We start from the raw sequence: 18,246 nt of genomic DNA on the forward strand, positions 1-18,246 counted from the left end.
ATGAGCTGCAAATCCGATTCGTGGTTGGCTTTCCCAACGGACGCAGATCTTTCGAGCTTCTACCCTGGTGTACGAGGAACAAAAGCCAATCGAAAAAGGGGTTATAGATTATCGACTTTGGACTATATGATTTTGACGGCCTGGCAAGTACGGCCCCTGAAAGAGCCGGATTTGGAATCAAGCAAGACCAGGCATCAGGGATATCAACGACAATAAACCTACATGCTGGTCAAAGGACAACTCACTCAGGACAGAATACCATGTAACAATATCCAGGTATTTTTCATTTGCTCTTTAATTTTACATCTTGTACACTAGGCTGAGCGTGTAGGTGAAACTGAGGCGAGCCGTGTTCACGACTAGCTGCCGCAGCTTCTTTGGTTTCGTCAATATAAACCTCATTCATCAATCGGAATCATACTCTTCGTCATCATCTTCGTCCCCAAAGTCGTCTGGGTAATAGTACAGGTCGTCTGGGAATCTTGTCTCGTCGTCCGTGTTTGTCACACAGAGGAGGGGGCATCCCTCTCGGAATATTGGTCTTTCGAATAGGCTCCATCTGTCATGCCCGGTTGCCAGTCGCAGGGGTGATGTGGATCGCGGTTGCTGCCGTTGCTGGTGCAGATCCAGCTGTGAACGCTCTTCCGTGTCATTGCAGTCTTCCACTGAGAGGTGGACGTTTCGTGGTGAACTGCACACCTTGCTAGAACTGCTGGTGCTGGGCTGGCGACTTCGCATGCAGGCTGGTGGTGAATATCGACCGCGCTTTTCTGGGGCGCTATCAGCCGTCGAAGGACATATTTTCGAGTATGTGGTAAGTTGAGAATGCCTCGTCGTCTCTATTGTGCTGGCAAGCACCATGCCCTGGGTTTGCCATTGATCGCCTTCAGGCGGAGAAGTCACCAGCACGACTGGCGCTATTGAGACCTTGGCGATGTCTGGGTCATCCTCAGACTCAATCTCCTTGCTCTGTTGACACGCCTTTGACGGAATGGTGGTTGTGGTCGCGGTGACGATGGCTTGTGATCTGGCTCCCAACAACGCCCTTTGCCGTGCTGTGAAGTTGCTTTCTCCCCGCCCATTTCGGTATGCGACAGTAAGGCTGCGGCGCGAGCTAAGGCCGTGGCTGTGTCAATCTGGGCATCTAGATCTTGCGTCATGATGATTTGGTCGTGGCTGTGTTGGTGCTGATGAAAGTCCTCGATGCTGAACTGAACGGCTGGCACCAAGACTTGCACACGCGAAGTCTCGCGGCTGCGGTATGCGAGGAGGCCCATCTTTGCTGCGCTCTCCCGATTTTTCTTTTAAGCAGCCGTTCTCTGGCATTCGGAGAAGACTCTGGTTGATTGGCCGTGTGGACACACGCGTTGGCTCTGGATGGCCCTCTGCGACCGTCGACGAGGAGCGCTTGGTACAGTTGATGACCCAGCGAGTCGACCTGACCCAGCATAAATTCGAGGCCGGCCAGACGGTTTTGCACGTGCTGATCTCGTCGTAACCGCTCCCCCAAGGGCGGGACTAAGGCTCAAGGATGGCTATTTGACTCCATGATGGCGTCCGCGTGGTATCGATAGGCAGGTGCTGTTCTTGCGTGATGTTTAATATAGAAGAGGATGCCGCTGTGATTAGGCGGCTTGCACACTTAGCCCCGCGATCGGCAAGGAAGCTGCTGGTCGTCTTGCGCCTTCGAGATACCACGCCTAAAAGCCTGGGGATTTCCGGGACGGAAGGAACGAGCGGACGGACGGACGAATGAATCCACGTTCCCAGCCGTGCAGCTTGATCCGTTGATAGTGCGCAAACTGCGAACGATTCCAGTAGCTGGTGGCCGGAGCTGTGTGCGTTACTTCGCTGCTCTTTGTTTTCGATGTTGAATCGGCTCAGCGCCCTGTTCCAGCAGACAACCTCGAATCTGTGGTAGTAGCTGTGCACAGTCTTTGGGTCATGGGGAGCCTGCAAGAGCACACGACACCATGAAACCGGTGATGATCAGGCCTGGCTGGTACGATCCACCCACAAGTCAGACCCACGAAGAAATCCTCAACAAAAGGAGACGGGGTAACACTACGTCGAACGAGGAGCCGGGCCACGAGTCCCCAAACTGTAGAAAAAAAAGAAACCGAGATGAGATCACCAAGAAGATTAGCGACAGAAGGGCAACCGCAGGAGAGAAGGGGAAAAAGATCAGAGGAATTTGAACGCGAGTGAGCAGCGCTCACGATCCTCGTGGTTCGGCCTGGGGTTCAGCCGGACCGATCCCCATCACACTTGCACCACCAGCCTTGGAGCTAGGCTGGGCCGGCCGGGCCAGGAACCACACGGTGAGGTAGGTAAGCGGAGATGGTGGTGCGGTGGAGCTCGGAGATGGGCAGGCAGGGAAAAGCTTGTGTGGGGCCACTTTATTCTTTGTGATTCGAAATCGGCAGAGATGAAGATGTCCCGTTGGGGACCGGGGAAATGCCAATTTCTTACGGCTCGTGCCGATAATGTAGCAGAACCAGGGGTGGCGTGAGGACCGCATATCCAGCGAGTGACCGAGGTTGGCAGGAGTTTAATGTAAATAGAACAGGGCAGCCAAACTGTCAAACATGCAGGTTCAGAACCAAGGCCTGCTCTGACGACAACGTTGCGCCAAAGTTGCAGCCAAAACGGGGTCATATGTCTTGGGTGTAAAGCATTCAGAATCTCTATGCATCTCGCTCGCAGCATCTACAACTCTGTGACTGGCTATGGATTGGGCATTCTTTGCTCCTTTGGTCACTTTATTCCAGCCTCCCTTTTAGCATGACCTTCCTCAACTGTGAAAAGATAGAGCTTCCGTTGCGCAATGCCCGGACCTAGGTTGTGTTCGCCTTACTGGCTTTGCCGCCCGATCTCGTTTCCTCAGCAGAAGACCGATGCCATCGTCTATGGCAGGCCAACAGCACTTCATGGGAAACTGCTGACGGCGTGCGCCCAGTATAGAAAGCCTCAAATGGTGGTCTTGACTGCTGCCTAAGTTTCGGGTGGCGGCTTCGACGCTCTTACCGCTGGTCATAGGGATACATACAGCGGCCAGGGCTCGCATTTGAGCAGGCGACATGATCTTCTCAGAATTGCAGCGTGCTTCAAAATTATGTGTTAGCAGGGCAACCAATAGTCCTGGGCAATCAAGGGAATAGTACCCAAGGTAATCCTCTTTTATGCTGCCGATGGCCCAAAGCTCACCGACCTCGGCACGTGTACCGAGGATTTTTACCCGTACGTGGGTGCCAACCTCAATCGTGGTGTCCTCGTTGTTTGTGAACTGCGGAGGAGTCGCGTTGGGATCCCACTTGACTTCTTGTGGTATCAACTTTTTGCCGAGTGAGGGTGTCAGCTCATAGACAGCACAGTGGCGCTGGATCATCTCAGCGGAAAGCTTACGTGGGTCGAGACGAAGATGCGCAGGGGACCGGCCTCAGCGAAGAAACCATGCTGGTTGACAGAGACAACCATAGCATCGGTCTGTTTACGGGTCAATACAGTCCATCAGACACGAAGCAATAGGCATCATTACCGTTTCGCCCTTGAATGGCCTCCAGACGACTGCTCGGTAGCCTACTGTGAACTCGGCGAGGCCGCTGCCCGGAAGGATGCGACCTTCTGAAATTTCAAAAGTATCCATGATGGAGATGATGTAGTAGCTGCCTGTGCAGGTGCCTTCGACGTCCTTCAAGAGCTTGCCTGTCACCAGTTCGTGCATGTTTTTGCCAAAATATGAAGGGTGCAGGGTCACCCTGCGCTCGAGGTTGTACAGAAAGAACATGATGAACGTGCTGCGCGATGTTGCGCTGCTGGTATAAATCTAATAGGTGTCGCCTGGCCGGGCCTCTCTTGACCTGGTCGCACACTCGGCAACCTGGTACTATCGCACGACCGTCGATCTGGGCAATGCTCGAAGAAGGCTCGTCGGTGCGGTTTGAGCCTGAGGCAAGATGGAAGTGCGCACCACAACCACGGTCGCGTGCTGACGCCGGCTGGTCGTGCCGAGGGCCGTGACAGCGATCACGATTCCGCGCAGGCGTTTGTATGTCTGTAAGATACAATACAGAGTCGTGCGAGATGCTTCGTCGGATCGCGCGCAGCCGTGCGCCGGGGATGAGCGAATGAATCGTGGAGCGAAAGGGGAGGTCGGGACGTCGCAAAGCGCGGCCAGAGGGTCGTCGATAGCAGCCTTGACACGCCGGCAGCCAAAGGCAAACAGCACCACTCGGGAACAATCCAAACTGACAGGCCGTGCTTCGCGATTGGCGTTGTCGTGGGCGGGCGGATGGCGACTGCGAGGCTCAGAGATGAGACGCAGTTGAAGCGCTCGAGATGCTCGAAGGTCCGTGGTGCGCGTGGCCAGGCAGGCGGTGGTTGAAAAAAAGTGGATGCGGCACAATCGGCTGCTCAGTGCGCACGCGCGAGATGTGGTGTGGTTTGGCACCACCCTGGCTGGAGTGCGCTGGAGTGTAATGTGATCTCTGAGCCCTGTGCAAGTGACAACTGCAGCCTCTTCAGCAACGACCAGACCTTTTCAAGTCCATCTGGCGGTTTTCCTGTCGGTGAAGGTAGAAGCCCCTGGAAAAGAATGCAGACCATCGAGGGTGCTGTACCAAGGGCTCGCGCCTGCTGAGCACAGCACTCGTTCCCAGCATACCCGTCTCTGGCGCACCTGAACGCATCCATCACTTTGCACGCATGGCTACACGCCTGGCTGCCAAGATTGACTCTCAACGCGACTGTTCCATCCTTGCCAGGAATTGTTCGTCATCCTGGGCAGCCGGAAGCTTGGCTATGGTCAGGCCCTGTACCTCGGCGGCTGTAACAAAACATACGATATCCTGCATATTGGAGAAGGGCTGGCCTAGATGCAACTGCGTGGCACAGAACAAGGTCCCTGCCGTGGTTTAACTCTAGGATCCCCGAACCAGGTGCCTCGGCGGAGGAGCTCTCGTGTGGAATGTTCTTTGGGCACGCGTGGGGAAGCCCGCTCCTTACCCCCTCCACGCCGAGCTAGCCTCGCCCTCCACTTTAACGTGTGCTCTCTCACGTCCGTGTTCCCTGCTGGGTGCCGTCCAAGCGTCGAGCCACGATATTTACTGCCTCTCACCGTCCACGTCTTCGTGCCCTGTCCCGTGCGGTCGTGAGTAGCAAGTCCTGCGGCACACTGACTTCGGGCTGCCGCATCACCGACCTCGACGACTGAGCCTCGGCCTCCACTGACGGTCTGCCATCATGGCGCTCAATCTTGAAAAGCAGTTGACCTTCGTATGAGACCACCCACCCCTTTCGCGCTGCCCCTCTTTGCGTCCTGCCTCTGGTAGCCCCGTCTGCTGACTCGAAGCCGTTGGACCCTGAATACAGTATGGCGCGTACCACCACAATGCCGTCAACATCGGCATACATTCTGTCTGCGTGCCTCTGATTCTCTTCTCTGGCTTTACCTTGGTAAGCCCACCATGTTCATCCCTGGCAGGCAATTTGTTGCCATCCCGTTCAGCACACTGACTATTCGCACCCCGTTATTCAACCACAGGCCGCCAACTCGGGCACGCTGATCCCTCTGCCGAGCTACCTTACGATCCCGAACCTCGATCTCAACCTCGGAACACTCGCAGCGATAACATGGGGTGGTCTATATGTCTTGCTCGAGCCGGTAGCCGGCACAGCGCTGGCTTTGCTATGCCTCGGTGGCGCTGCCGGCGGTAACAAGCTCCTCGCCAAAGATGCCGCCATGACCAACAAGGCAGCCATCGCCATACAAGTGGTAGCCTGGATTGCGCAGTTTGTCGGCCACGGAGTCTTCGAGGGTCGCGCCCCGGCTCTGCTCGACAACCTCGTCCAAGCCGTCTTCCTGGCCCCTCTTTTCGTGTGGCTCGAGACACTGTTCAAGTTCGGGTACCGCAAAGAACTCCAGGCCCGTGTTGGCAAGGCTATCGACAGTGAAATCAAGAAGTTCAGGAACAATAAGCAGAATGGCAAGACGGAATAAAGGGGCTGATGTTGGGGGGGCGAACGTAACTTTGAACGGCCATCGTCTTGGCTTTCAAGGTGCTAGCTGGCCAAAATCCGAGACCGGTATATTGAAGATTCGATCAGAATGTGAAGAACAGTGAAAGGAAAAGGGAGACGCGGTTCTTTGGCCAATATTCTGCCACTCTAAGACGCGCAATTCTCCTCAAGACCGCGGTGGCATGAAATAGCTGAGAAGAGCCGCATGCATCACCGAGAGAACAGCCATGCCAAGCCGAACAGACACGGATGGCGAGGGGGGTGCGGCGGGTGAAGAAGAGAAGGAGCGCACACTGCAAACAAGTCTGTGCCGTCCATCACATTTACTATACCCCGTGTTGCAGCTGTGGTTCTGAAATACCAAACAACGAAATCTTACTGGCCACGAAGAGGCAAAACTGTACATGAGCTGTACATGGTGTTCGAGTTCTAAGGAGTGTACTGCAGTCGTGCCATGGAGAGGCCGATTGGCCTTTAATGTCGATCAAGCCATGTGCAGCCCGGTGCGCGATCTGCTCGTTCTCGATCCTGGAGACGATTTGTGTCAGGCATCGCCTCGGGGGGCTTCCAACACCAACTAAGTCCACAGCCTTGATACGAAAGCAGCTGCGCTGGCTACTAGGACGGGTTGTAACGGGCGCCTGTTTATGGTTCATCTATTGCGCTTTGCCACCTCGGCACAGACCCGAAGGCACGCAATCTTCCAGTACTACATACCAACGGGCATGGCGCCGGGAGTTTGTGATAGCTTTCTCAGCATCGGCCGCGGCATCCTCGGAGCCGGCCCAACCCTAGCTCTGAACTATCCTGTGTCGGTTTGAGCGACTGAGGATACATAGGCCGATGTGCGCATTGGTAGAATGTTGGCGAGCCTGACGGCTGCGGGTGGCTGTTGGACGGTCCCCTTTTGCGATGAGAAGCACGGCGCGGCTTTGCGACAGACTTGATGGGTTATGAAAATAGCAAACGGCTGGCGGTCTGGACGGCTTGAGAATGCCTTGGCCTTGTAGAAACGTGCCGAAGAAGAGAGAGTCCAGTCTACTAGAAAGGAATAATTAGACCAACGAGATTCAGGCGCGCGTGACGAGACAAGTCTACGGGCGGCTTCCATCACTTTTTCCGCAAAGGACTATCTCTGTGTCGTTGTGGTTGATGTCCGCCGGCACATGACAGAGGAATTCGAGAGAAGCCAGGCGCCTTACCGGCAAAGTGAGCATCAGGTCGGATAGGACTGCGCGCGGTGGGAAGAGCTCGATGCGGATAAGTGTCTGGTGATCCCAAAGGCAATGAAGTATTATATCCTTGCCGTGACGAGCGTATTCGCTCAAAGATGCGCTTGTGGTCGCTCAAGTTGTAATGGTGGGAGGAAAATCATCGTCATCACAATCACCACTATCATAACCTTCAGGAGTGTTCCTCATCTGATCTTGTCTCCTAATAAGTCCGCCTGGGAGGATTGATTTTCCATGTGAGGATGGCGCACTCGACATCATGGAGGCTTCATATCAAGAGGCAATTGCTATTTCTTGTCTCCTCGTGAGCAAGTAACAAGCATGTATGCAATCACAGCCCTGATTCCCCTTATGAGCGGACGATCACTCTGAGGATTGGGAAGCGAACGCATCTTGACTACATAGCCACCATTATGGAGAGAAAATATGCTTCCATCTATGTTTTGTTTCAAGCCAGTTTCTTGTTGTGCCACCACAAGCCCATTCCATATCTGTAAGGGAGAGAGTCCTTTGACAGACCATGCTTCTCCACCGGGGAGACGGTCCACTTGCTTGCCTGGTCGTGCTTTGATGTTGTTTGACAATGATTGGACTCTGCAACGCACCATGCTGCATGTCTTGGACTGCTCAAGTATTATTCTCACTCCTGTGATTCCATGCTGCGAGACATTGGCCCACGGAAGTCGTCAGCAAGAATATCCGGACCGTTCGAGGTCGCGTGCTGGCTCCCACGACCTTGGGAGCAACAGCAGATTCTGTCTAGCCTCGTGGCTGCGGACTTGTCTAAACCCCAAATCCAGCATGTAAACAAGATGGGCACAGTTGCAGACTTGAGCAGAAATAGTGGCAGAAGCCTTCTTGGCTGGGTTACACTGCATGCGAATTGTGGAGGATGACACAGGAGGCAAACAGCCCAGAAATCAGGATGGGTCAATGGTCTTGTTTGAAGGGCGGTGTACCCGGCAAAGGGCCCCACGACGTCATTTCCCAGTCCGAGGGCATGAAAGTGAGGTTGCGTCTCTTGATCCCGGATTGAGGTGCTCTAGTGACTTGGGATATCGACCCAAAGAAGCCGGAGGGGAGGGGCAGAGAGCATCACTGTCCAGAGCTCTGGCCAAGCCACGCGGGAATTTGCCGCTTGTGCAGGATATGGCCTGAACGACTTGAGCCTCTTCGGAGACGTTTCCGTGTCTTTCTGTGCAGTGTTTCCGAAGAGCCCTGCACGGCAACCTAAGCCGCGACCAGCAGCGTGGGTTCAGTCGCACTGCATGGCCCCCGCCAATTCCCAAGAAGGACTTAGCCCGGGAGTCGAACCAGAGAAAAAGCAAGCATCCTAGCTACTGCACGGAAAGCTAGGTTCTCCTGCATGTATCAGTCCTGGTTCTCCACAGCTTCCTTCATATTCCAAGGGAGGAGGGGGGGCAGCACCAACAGCAGTGCTGGGCCATTGTCCTGCTTCTTTAGTTGCTGCTGATTGCAGGCGTAAGGTCCATTCTCCAACGAGCTCTGGGCAGGACTTGCCAATGACGTCGTGGCAAGCCCCGGCGCGGGGGTGAGGTCATTGGCAAGTAAAGGGGCTTGACCAGACTTCGTGTCGTGCCTGATCTTCGATCGATTGTTATTTTGTTGCCATGCGCACGATGTCGCGACTCAAGTCCTGGTCTTTGTCAAGCCAAGGGGACGGGACTTCTGAAAACACCCATGCTCGAAGACATGGCGTAACCTTGCGCGTGGGGCCAGGAGGCAAGAGAGAACCACTGACAAGACACATCCTGGGCGCTATCGCAAGGACAGGGCCTTGAGCTGAGGCCTAGAACTGGCGCCATGCCCATTAAGAGGTCATGGTGGCTTGCTGGCGCATGGGTGCTGCTGCTGTACTGCATCCGTGTTGGTGGCTGGGATGGGGATGACATCACGGCTGGGCGTGAGTGGTTACCATGAGCATTTCCAGAATGCCATTGACGAAAGTTGCTGGCGACCTCAGCGGAAAGCTCAGGGACGGGGACCGCCACACGGACGGCTCCACTCGCGTGCTGGATCGTAGATCTGCTGCTTACTGCCGCGGGATTGTGCACAATGCACATGACCCGACCAGACGGCCGAACAGTTCTAGAATACCAAGAAAAGCAATGAGACCTCCCGGCCAGTGTCATCTGAGACCTCAGGGTGGGTGCGGTTGGAGGACGTAATTACTGGGCTTGTCTCGCTCTGGAGGGCTCCCAGCACTCCATTCTTTGCACGGCTACGTTACGCTACCGGAGGGTACTTACCTAAAGGAGGTAGCGTAGAGGGCCTTGCTCCAGTCTCCAGCTTGCCGCGCGGGGCAGACGGGCGAGGCACGCACGTTTCCCCACGTACTATGTTTGGGACCGCTACACCTGCCAGGTGCAGGCATCCATACGCGTACCTTCCCAACCCTGGGAAAAGGTTGAGTCGGAAAGGGCCACCCAATGGCAGCCCTGGAAGGCAGCCCACTGAGCAGCAAACGAGCAGACTGCCAATCACCACGACCAGCTTCTCCATGAGCTCTCAGACGTGCCGCGAGCACAACGACCTGGTCGGCCGAGCCAGGACGTGTCATCCGTCGTTGCCTAAGTACGGGAGTTGAGGGGGACTCGCGGACATAGCAACAGGAACGGACCCCTCAGCCTCCGCTTGGCCCAGACTTGACGGGGTTCTTGTTCCCATAGCATCAGAGAGTCGCATCCCACAACCTCGCCCTCATGTTTCACGACACCCTCTGATGCCTGCGATAACACAAACCTCGCGCTCCAGAAGAAAGGCTTAGAGCACAATTGGGCCATCTCTGCATCTCTTGCATCTGCCGCGTCTCCCTCCAGGCGCCCCACCGCCCATCGCAAGCCGTCGTGTGCTGACATTGCAGTGTATGCCCACGGCAGCAATGGCTGCGCAGGAGCAAAATGGCAAGTCCTGGACCATGCTGGGTAAGTTGTCGCCCCTCAGCCAGCTCGGCTCCTCGGCATCGGCACTAACCAAGCTCGTTACAGAGAACAACCCGGAGGTCATGAACAAGCTGGCATCTGAGCTTGGACTGTCACCCGAACTAGCATTCCATGATGTCTGGTCCCTAGACGACCCACATCTGCTCTCCATGGTGCCCCGCCCGGCGCTGGCGCTGCTCGTCATCATGCCATGCACTCCTGCTTGGGCAGAGGATCGTAAGGCAGAAGCAGACGCTCGGTCAGAGTACGATGGCTCTGGCCCGAGCGAGCCTGTCATCTGGTTCAAGCAGACTATAGGCAACGCTTGTGGCTCCATTGGCCTCCTTCACTGCGCCATCAACGGCCCGGCTGCCGAATTCATCTTGCCAGGTTCGCCTTTGGAAAAGATCCGCAATGCCGCGATTCCTCTGAAACGCGAAGAGCGGGCTGCAATGCTGTATGAAAGTGCCGATTTCGAGAAAGCCCACCAGGCTTGCGCGTCCGTCGGAGACACACAGCCAGTCAATGCTGAACACCTGGGTCAGCACTTTGTCGCCTTCGTCGTTGCCCATGGACGTTTGTGGGAGCTCGAAGGAGACACAAAGGGCCCGGCAGACCGTGGACCTGTCACAGAAGATGAAGATGTGTTGAGCCCCCGTGTGCTCAAACTTGGTTTCCAGCGCGTGATTGATCTTGAAAACGGCTCTGGGAACGACTTGAGGTTCAGCTGCCTCGCATTGTCTCGAAAGGAATGACTGTTCCAGGGAAATTTAGCTCTCACCACCACAGTCTGACACAGTATCGCAAGTATTCTCTCGGAGAAACCTGTAACAAGAAGACCGAACGAGGCAGGCACCGTCCAGCTTTGGCACTTCGAGTTTTCAATGGTACACTGGTATCTGGCACGTTTCCAAGAACAAGTGCAAGTGATAGTGCCACTACTTTCTCACGAATTTCTGGTGGCAATGCCATAGACCACGAGCATTTCTAGGCGGAAATCGGGAGTACACGCGTACAATCGTAGGAAATTCGCAAGACGGCAAATCAAAGACTCACAACAAAGCAAGCTCCCTTGTATATCCGGACTCGAACCACATTGCCAGCATTCTCCCGGCTCATTCTTGTTCTGTCCAGCCATGACAAGGATAAGCAGCCAAGAGGGTGGCGCCACTCGCATGGCATACCGACATGCAGTCTCGAACTTTAAACCGTCCCCGGTGAGAGACAAAATGATAAGGAGCGTCAATTCATTTCGGCATCGAGCGACCAGCACAACGTGGCTGCCGTGCTCCGGCGACTAGCTGTCATAAAAGAATGGCTGTTGGGCTCAGGCACCAGGGAGGGCTGGAATGTCTTGCTTACCAAGATTAATGACGCGACTGATAGGCATGGCTCCGCGCCACCATGAGCTAGTGCCTGCGTCTCATGTGAATAAGCTATTTCTCTGTTGATTCCGAAGCCTTGGCACGAACCACGAACCACAAGCGTTAGTGCGCCGCCAACGAACTGTGAGGCAAGGCTCGATCAACTATAGTTGTGACAAAGGGACGCCAACTCGAGCTCAGGGCAGGATGACGTCCATGAGCCAAGCCCATATCAGGAAGAATCCGAGCAGCTATGGTTGGAGCAAGCACGTTTTCGCCGCTCTTCAAGCCACGCAAACTGTAACTATCGGGGCCAGTGGAAAGAGGCTGGTGGAAATCTGCCAGGCGCACGCGACCCCGGCTCGCCATCTCCTGGGTCTCCAGTCAGCTGGCAGGCTTGGATGCGGAATGAATTGCGGCCAACAAGCACGCCAAGCGAACCCTGGTGCCGTCGCCGAAGCCGAAGGCATACTGTCTCAGAACCTGCAGCGCCAAGATCTGACATGAACGAATCAGGAGAGTTCCAGCAGAGGTCCGTTCGCCAGGAATTGACATGTTGAACAGGGGTGCGAGAGGGGCAGGTTTGATGGGGAAGGCTCTTCCCCCAAGCGCAGAAAGCGAGGTTTCTCGGCACTCATCCCGTGGCGGAAAGTCTTGCCAATGGGCAGAAGGATTACATTCACACCTAATCAGTTATCCACAACCTTGTCTAGACGCTCCATTGCAAGGGTTACGCCATGCCGGTCACACCCCAAAAATCCGGAACGAGGAAGATCGCCTGGACGAGCCGACGGATCTTCTGCAAATCAGTCGATTGGCAGACTAATTCCACACGGCAGTTTCTTGCCCCCTTGGGTTCAAGCCCAGCGAGGCTGCCTCGTCCGGCTACCAGCAAGTTAAGCTTAGCCGTCGGTGACAATCATCACCGTGTCGAGCTTAGTCGGGAACATAGGCGTCGTCTTTCCTGCATGCTGGACCGGTCTCGCCCTCTGCCAAGCAACCCCTACTGACTGACATCCCTGTCTCTGTTGGTGTGGCATTTTGAGCGGATCTCCACGCTCCTTGTGTACGCCGCCAAGTTCTAACCCGTCGGCCTACTGAGCGACAACAGGGGAGTAGAAACCTGTAGGGGTCGTGCACGTCACTGTTGCACTGTTGCAGTACGCAGTTGCGCTCTGCTTGGGCGCAGTCACAAGTTAAGTTGGTGGTAGTAGTTCCTGGACTCCTCGAGATTTTCTAAGACACAACCGCTAACAGCTGCGGAGACGCGACAGTCTTCTCCGCGCCTGGAGTCTTGCCAATGGACAATTGACTACAAGCCGATTAGAGCGGTGCTGGTCGATATTGGCTTGAGACAATTCAATGATGCTTCGATCGGACAAGCTCTGGTCATGGCCGGGTACCCCTTGAAAATAAGGAGCTCGTGCGCCAGGGTTAGGCTCGACAACAGGGTGCTGCGGCTGCGCAGAAAGATCGGCAATTTGAACCTAATCGTCGAGTACGTGGTTTCAGCACCAGCTCATCCTCCACCGACACGAGTGCTTTTGCTCACCTAGCGCGGAAACTACTGGGACCCGTAGCGCGCCTGGGAGCAAAGCTCTACGCCTTGGCAAGTCCGCTATACAGACTTTCATGCCGACGTGCCCCCGGGGGAGCCTCCTGTCTTCTAGAACGAGGCGGAGGCGGGTGCTACCCGTGGTCAGCCCTGATGTCTTGGGGACAGCACAAACACGCATTTTTACAAACAGCTTTGGACAATGCTAGACCGGTCACTCAGTCAGTTTCGGGATGCAGTCAAGTGGAGAGCAGCGGCACACAACCGTCCAGCCATCACCTCCAGCACCGCGGAAGCAGGACGCTGCTCTCTGCACAGCCGGCAGGCTGGTTCACCAACGATTGAAACACAAGCTGGACGAGGCCCTTGAGCTTGTCATCCAGGCCGAGGGCAAGAGGCAAGAATGTATTCGGCGATCCTATGTCGAGAGAGGCAACTGTTTGGAGCAGCTGTCTCGGGCTTGCAGCAATTTTAGCCTCGAGCGCCTGCCTACGAGGTGCCGCTGTGGGACGACCCTATGAACGGCTTAGAGGCGCCAGGACGCGCCAGCGATTCTGCACATCGTGGCAGACCTGGATGTCTCAGGACCTTGGAGTTGATGCTGTTAGTCCTTGTGCCGACATGCGCCTAGCGCGCGTGCCCTAGCAGGCATAGAGGAAAGACTTGCCGTCCGACCTTGATATTATGGGGCGATGACGGACTACCGTGCTTCGGGGCGCTGCCCGGGCAGACTGCTTTCCGCCATACCGGTGTTGAAGCCCTCGTTCACGTTTCAACAAGTGCATATAAGCTGGATACTGGTCGATTCACAGCCTGCCTACTCTGGTTGCTTAGCGAGCTCGTGCGAAGCACCCCTGAATCCACACCGAGACTTGACATGGGACGCAGCAGCAGCAGCACCACCACCACCACCAGGCAGAACGTTACCTGTCCCTCTGCCCTTCGTGGACGCCTGCGGAGGCGGAGCAACCTCCGGACTCAACCCGGCGCACACGACAGCACAATCCGGTGCCCCAGACGCCGCAAAACCAGCAGGCGGATCGAATTTCGGCGTAGCTAGCGATTTCATCGAACCCGGCAGGGTCCCTGACCCGCGAAGAGCTTGACTTTGTAGTCATCCATGCGGAACTGCGGCCTCCCGCACACCACGCTCGCTCCCGCGGCGCTGCCTTGCCAAGTGCTGCCGACCCGAGCACCCGAGTACACCACGTTCTGAGCCGATCACCATCAACCCGCTTGGCTCTCTCGCCACCAGCAGGTCACACTGCTCATCCAGGTACGAGACAAATCCCCCGCAGCGCCAGAATTGCGAGTTTCCACCCTGACACGGCCAGCCAGCCCGCCAGCGCGGCAGAGTGTCGATCGACTTGGCCGGGCTCCTCTGCGCCGGTGGGTTCGGTCCACCACTCAACTCAACGCCTCCGCATCATAGCCTGGACTGTCCATGTCAATCACTTCCACGAAACAAAGCTTGATCTGACGTTGCTGTCATGTTCTCTTTCGGCCCAGCTCCTGTCCAGATCTTTGCAGTGCAATAACAGGCGACCACCAGGCTTAGGGGAGGCTGCATCGGTACACCGGTTCTAAACTTCGTGGTTACGCCCAGGAAGGTTGGGCATGGAGGCAGAGCACCATGGTTCGGCTTCTGCTGAGCCAGGGACACCAACAAGCAATCACCGAAAGGAGCGAGGGGCGATTGCCGCCCAGGCTTGTGAGAATTGTGAGTCCTTTTGGTCATGCTCCTCCTTCGCAACTCGCCAATCAAGTCTAACGCCGTTGGTCAGGTCGAGCCCGCAAGCAAAAGTGCTCAGAAGCGCGGCCGAAATGCGACGGCTGTGTTCGAGCTGGGGTATGCGTGTCTTCCTCTGTGTCTCCCGTGTGTCTGTGAGGATGCTAAATCGCGTAGATTCCATGCAAATACCGAGAGCCGCAACCAACAAAGTAAGGCCCGCCTAACCAAAGTGAACGTCTAACGAACCATGCCAAGTTTCACCGTGCAGAGCTTCTTTACTGACTTGAATATAGGAAAGACAAAACGCTGGTCGAGATATTGGAGAGGCTGAAGATACTCGAAGGGGGCATCAAGGCACTCGACGGCAAGGTGGATAGTATTGGTGTGCAGCCTGGGTTCTCATTTGCAAATCATGATCAACAACTCTCGGCGCCGACAACCTATGATCCGAGCCGCTCTAACTCCTGGGCTTCGTCCAGTGCGCATCTTACTACTTCTTCTATTGGCCCCGCCGCGGTCAAGGACAGTCAGTACAAGTACGCCTCTGCGGCGTTCAAGATGCTGTCGTGGCCGTGTCTGAAACCGGTCCTGCCCGCGGTTGACATCCCAGCCCTGGAGAAGGGAGGAGCTTCAATCATCCTCGGTCAAGGTGAGAATGGGTCCAGTCCGTCCCTGGATGCTCTGAATGCGGCTCCAGCCAACTCATCCCAATCTTTGATGAACACGCACCTTGGCTCCACAAACGAGCACCACATTGGTGCTTTTGTTCCGAACCACGAGACCCTCGACTGGGAGACCATGTTACGGCTCTCGAAGGCGTACTTTGACTCGTTCAACTTTTTGTTTCCAATCATCGACCGTCAACATTTCGTTACGGCCATCTTGCCGACAATTGCGAGACACGGATATGACAACAGCTCCTTTTCGGCACTGGCACTCTTGGTTCTTGCGCTGGGCGAGGTTTCGCTGGCTGGCACTCAGGGCACCCCGATCCAGACGCATAAGGGACGGCCAAGCGGGCTTCGGGGAGGGAGCGCCGGCCAGCCTCCTGGGCTTTATTTCTTTAACCGCGCTCGGCGGAACATGGGTCTTGGCATCGCGGAGTCAAGTCTTGAGAACGTACAGATCTTCTCACTTGCCGCGTAAGCCATCACATTGTTCTGTACAGCTACGGCGAGGCCGCAAACGTCTGACAAGCAAATAGTCTGTATTACGGGACATGCTGTCAACATACGGTGCGTAGAGCAATTAACGGTTGTGGACCGCATACCAGGGAATATTTTTGAACTCGCTAACCGGAATGTGCCTCAAGGGGTTTTGGCGGATGACGATATACGCATCTGTTGCATGCCAGGCCCTCTTGATAAGGTAGAGCTCGTGCCACACCTACGTTGGGGAGGAGAGATTGTTCTGACGATATCACAATGGCAGTAAACCGGATACCCTGCGAGGGGCTGCCGCTGATCTTGTTCGACGAGCGTTCTGGCATTGCTCCATCATGGAGACGTAAGTGTCATCATTCAGATCAAGTACAGGTTGGGATTCCGGCTCGCTAATGTTGGATGCAGACTTCTATACCTCGAACTTGACTTGCCAACGACTGGGCTTGAGAAATTTGAGGACATTGTAGGCCTCCCCGACTTCAGTGGATCATATTCAGAGGAGGACTACGTCGGCAACCAATCGACACATTACCAAGAACATTTTGCTTCGCAGATCGTGTTGCGTCGATTATCTGTCGAGTTCAACAAGACCCTCAACAACGGTACGTCTTAAAACGCGCCTGGATTCCTGCGCACTGAAAGCCCATACTCACAGTGACGCCTGCGGCAGTTCTAGCATCCGAAAACCTCAACGGCGCACATCTGTTTCCACCAGAGACGCCTCGAGGCCAGGTGGTTTCCACAATCAAACAACTAGCAATGCAACTCGAACAATGGCGGGGCATGTTACCCTTACATCTGAGGTGGCAGGATGATGAGCGAGGAGTGTTCCACCTTGGCGACGACCTCTACGACCCCACGGGATATCCTCATGGCGTGCCACCCCAGCTGGGGACTTTCAGTTTCACGACAAATCTCGACATTCCACCGGTCAACTACCCATATGCGGCGGATATCCAGATCTCCATACTCCGCTCACGCTACTACTACGTAAAACACATATTATATCGCCCATTCCTGTATAAGGCTCTCCACCACCCCGAAGACTTTGGGCAGGAGGATGCCGAAGGGGTGGCCGAGTGTTTGCAAGCCGGCTTGAAATGGCCAATTGCGATGTCTCCAGCCTCCCGTCGCAAGCGGCTGATCCCATGCCTTTTCTTCTGGAGTCAAAACCTCTTGAGCGTTCTCGTGACGCTACGCCTTACGGAGAGAGTGCCGCTTTTGGCGCGGATCCGGACAAATATGACTGGACCACGCTTCAACGAGGATGCGAGGGAGACGGTTGCATTATATATAGACTGGATTCGGGACCTGAAGGACGTCGACTCGACAGCAATGTGGTGCTGGACGGTTCTGCAAGATATATACCCGCTGGACGACGATGCCTGAAATGGAGGATGGTATCATTGCGAAATCTAATCAGCGATGACTTCGAGTCACACCCAGCACACAGCAAACCACTATATTCCAGGAAGCTGCTAGGCTTACATGTACCACGAGCGGGGATTTTCCCCGCGCTCAAAGTCGAAAGCTAGGCAGCGCAGGGGCCGGCTGTTGGCAAGAAAAAAGCACCATAGATGACATAGACTACGAGGTCACGATCACGATGGTAAAGACCTGACGAAAGATGCGATACTTTTTCCTTCTTCCCCAATTTCACTGTTATGCATAAGAGAGACGTCTATATAGTACACGAAGAGAGTCTCACGCTAGAATAAACGGGGAAACCGCCATGCAAGTAAGCAACCCGTGAGGATGAGCGTCGTGTCAGCGTTCTAGATGGCGCCCGACATGGCCATCCCGTTCTCCCTGCATCGATGAGCGTGACTCATGTTTGACACGTGAATTCACACATGGTCTTTTTTATGAATGGATCAAGACGGGATTTCATTTAGTCACGTCCCAACCTAAAGATTAGGTCGATCGCCTTTAGCGTGCCTTTCAAAGGTGAGCAGTAGAGGCCTATGATATCCAGCGAGGCACATCAAGTATTTAATAGTTCTATCAGCAGCGTTCGGTGCCATGTATATCACGCAGTTGAAGGGAAGGGTATACCTCGAATTTTGGTGTATACGGCTCCGCTGTCTCTGAAACAAGAACGTCAAAAGTTTTAACCTCGTGCTGTCAACGAATTGACTCCTCTCCCCCATTTCCAATCATCCTTTCTGAAAAGTCTGCGGTGGGAAGGAGAGAAAGGAGTACGCCTGCGGCCGGCTTCCAGCTCAAAGCCCATCAAGGGA

At 55.1% G+C, this 18,246-nt stretch overlaps 7 protein-coding genes across 7 annotated transcripts; 6 read left to right on the forward strand and 1 right to left on the reverse strand.

Moving 5' to 3' along the window:
- Window positions 1–222: 222 nt before the first annotated feature.
- B0I36DRAFT_349286 (uncharacterized protein) lies at window positions 223–1,704 on the forward strand (the record flags this gene model as incomplete). The annotated part of the gene is made up of 6 exons (XM_046156780.1): window positions 223–276; window positions 332–456; window positions 625–814; window positions 1,149–1,259; window positions 1,313–1,411; window positions 1,630–1,704. The coding sequence occupies 6 exons, from the start codon at window positions 223–225 to the stop codon at window positions 1,702–1,704; spliced, it is 654 nt and encodes a 217-aa protein (XP_046012852.1).
- A 1,385-nt stretch (window positions 1,705–3,089) lies between these two features.
- On the reverse strand, window positions 3,090–3,787 carry B0I36DRAFT_362908 (RNA polymerase Rpb7-like domain-containing protein; the record flags this gene model as incomplete). Its single annotated transcript, XM_046158726.1, has 4 exons — window positions 3,090–3,105; window positions 3,165–3,334; window positions 3,406–3,486; window positions 3,539–3,787. The coding sequence occupies 4 exons, from the start codon at window positions 3,785–3,787 to the stop codon at window positions 3,090–3,092; spliced, it is 516 nt and encodes a 171-aa protein (XP_046012853.1).
- Window positions 3,788–4,967: 1,180 nt separating this feature from the next.
- Window positions 4,968–6,171, forward strand: B0I36DRAFT_119393 (uncharacterized protein). Its single transcript, XM_046148011.1, has 3 exons — window positions 4,968–5,274; window positions 5,371–5,454; window positions 5,543–6,171. The coding sequence occupies exons 1-3, from the start codon at window positions 5,242–5,244 to the stop codon at window positions 5,996–5,998; spliced, it is 573 nt and encodes a 190-aa protein (XP_046012854.1). The 5' UTR covers window positions 4,968–5,241; the 3' UTR covers window positions 5,999–6,171.
- Window positions 6,172–8,732: 2,561 nt separating this feature from the next.
- Window positions 8,733–9,125, forward strand: B0I36DRAFT_323343 (uncharacterized protein). The gene has a single exon (XM_046153960.1). It carries the CDS (start codon window positions 8,882–8,884, stop codon window positions 9,050–9,052), a length of 171 nt encoding a protein of 56 aa, XP_046012855.1. The 5' UTR covers window positions 8,733–8,881; the 3' UTR covers window positions 9,053–9,125.
- A 1,027-nt stretch (window positions 9,126–10,152) lies between these two features.
- B0I36DRAFT_362910 (uncharacterized protein) lies at window positions 10,153–10,947 on the forward strand (the record flags this gene model as incomplete). The annotated part of the gene is made up of 2 exons (XM_046158727.1): window positions 10,153–10,195; window positions 10,259–10,947. 2 exons carry the CDS (start codon window positions 10,153–10,155, stop codon window positions 10,945–10,947), a joined length of 732 nt encoding a protein of 243 aa, XP_046012856.1.
- Window positions 10,948–13,484: 2,537 nt separating this feature from the next.
- Window positions 13,485–13,930, forward strand: B0I36DRAFT_119423 (uncharacterized protein). Its single transcript, XM_046148012.1, has one exon. It carries the CDS (start codon window positions 13,532–13,534, stop codon window positions 13,754–13,756), a length of 225 nt encoding a protein of 74 aa, XP_046012857.1. The 5' UTR covers window positions 13,485–13,531; the 3' UTR covers window positions 13,757–13,930.
- Window positions 13,931–14,728: 798 nt separating this feature from the next.
- Window positions 14,729–17,743, forward strand: B0I36DRAFT_409480 (uncharacterized protein; the record flags this gene model as incomplete). Its single annotated transcript, XM_046161893.1, has 9 exons — window positions 14,729–14,831; window positions 14,896–14,960; window positions 15,018–15,052; window positions 15,137–15,985; window positions 16,048–16,078; window positions 16,156–16,211; window positions 16,275–16,349; window positions 16,412–16,608; window positions 16,677–17,743. 9 exons carry the CDS (start codon window positions 14,729–14,731, stop codon window positions 17,393–17,395), a joined length of 2,130 nt encoding a protein of 709 aa, XP_046012858.1. The 3' UTR covers window positions 17,396–17,743.
- Between the last annotated feature and the right edge of the window lie 503 nt (window positions 17,744–18,246).

Source organism: Microdochium trichocladiopsis (genome assembly GCF_020744255.1).
Source record: "Microdochium trichocladiopsis strain MPI-CAGE-CH-0230 chromosome Unknown B0I36scaffold_5, whole genome shotgun sequence".
NCBI classification, from domain to species: domain Eukaryota; kingdom Fungi; phylum Ascomycota; class Sordariomycetes; order Xylariales; family Microdochiaceae; genus Microdochium; species Microdochium trichocladiopsis.

What these genes read in the sequence shown, in the direction of transcription:
- B0I36DRAFT_119423 (XM_046148012.1), top strand. Translation starts at nt 13,532, where the DNA reads ATGTCGAGAGAGGCAACTGTTTGGAGCAGCTGTCTCGGGCTTGCAGCA.
- B0I36DRAFT_119393 (XM_046148011.1), top strand. Translation starts at nt 5,242, where the DNA reads ATGGCGCTCAATCTTGAAAAGCAGTTGACCTTC. An exon ending in TTGAAAAGCAGTTGACCTTC is followed by an intron (nt 5,275 to 5,370) that starts GTATGAGACCAC and finishes CCCTGAATACAG; the next exon opens with TATGGCGCGTACCACCACAA. An exon ending in TCTTCTCTGGCTTTACCTTG is followed by an intron (nt 5,455 to 5,542) that starts GTAAGCCCACCA and finishes ATTCAACCACAG; the next exon opens with GCCGCCAACTCGGGCACGCT.
- B0I36DRAFT_323343 (XM_046153960.1), top strand. Translation starts at nt 8,882, where the DNA reads ATGCGCACGATGTCGCGACTCAAGTCCTGGTCTTTGTCAAGCCAAGGG.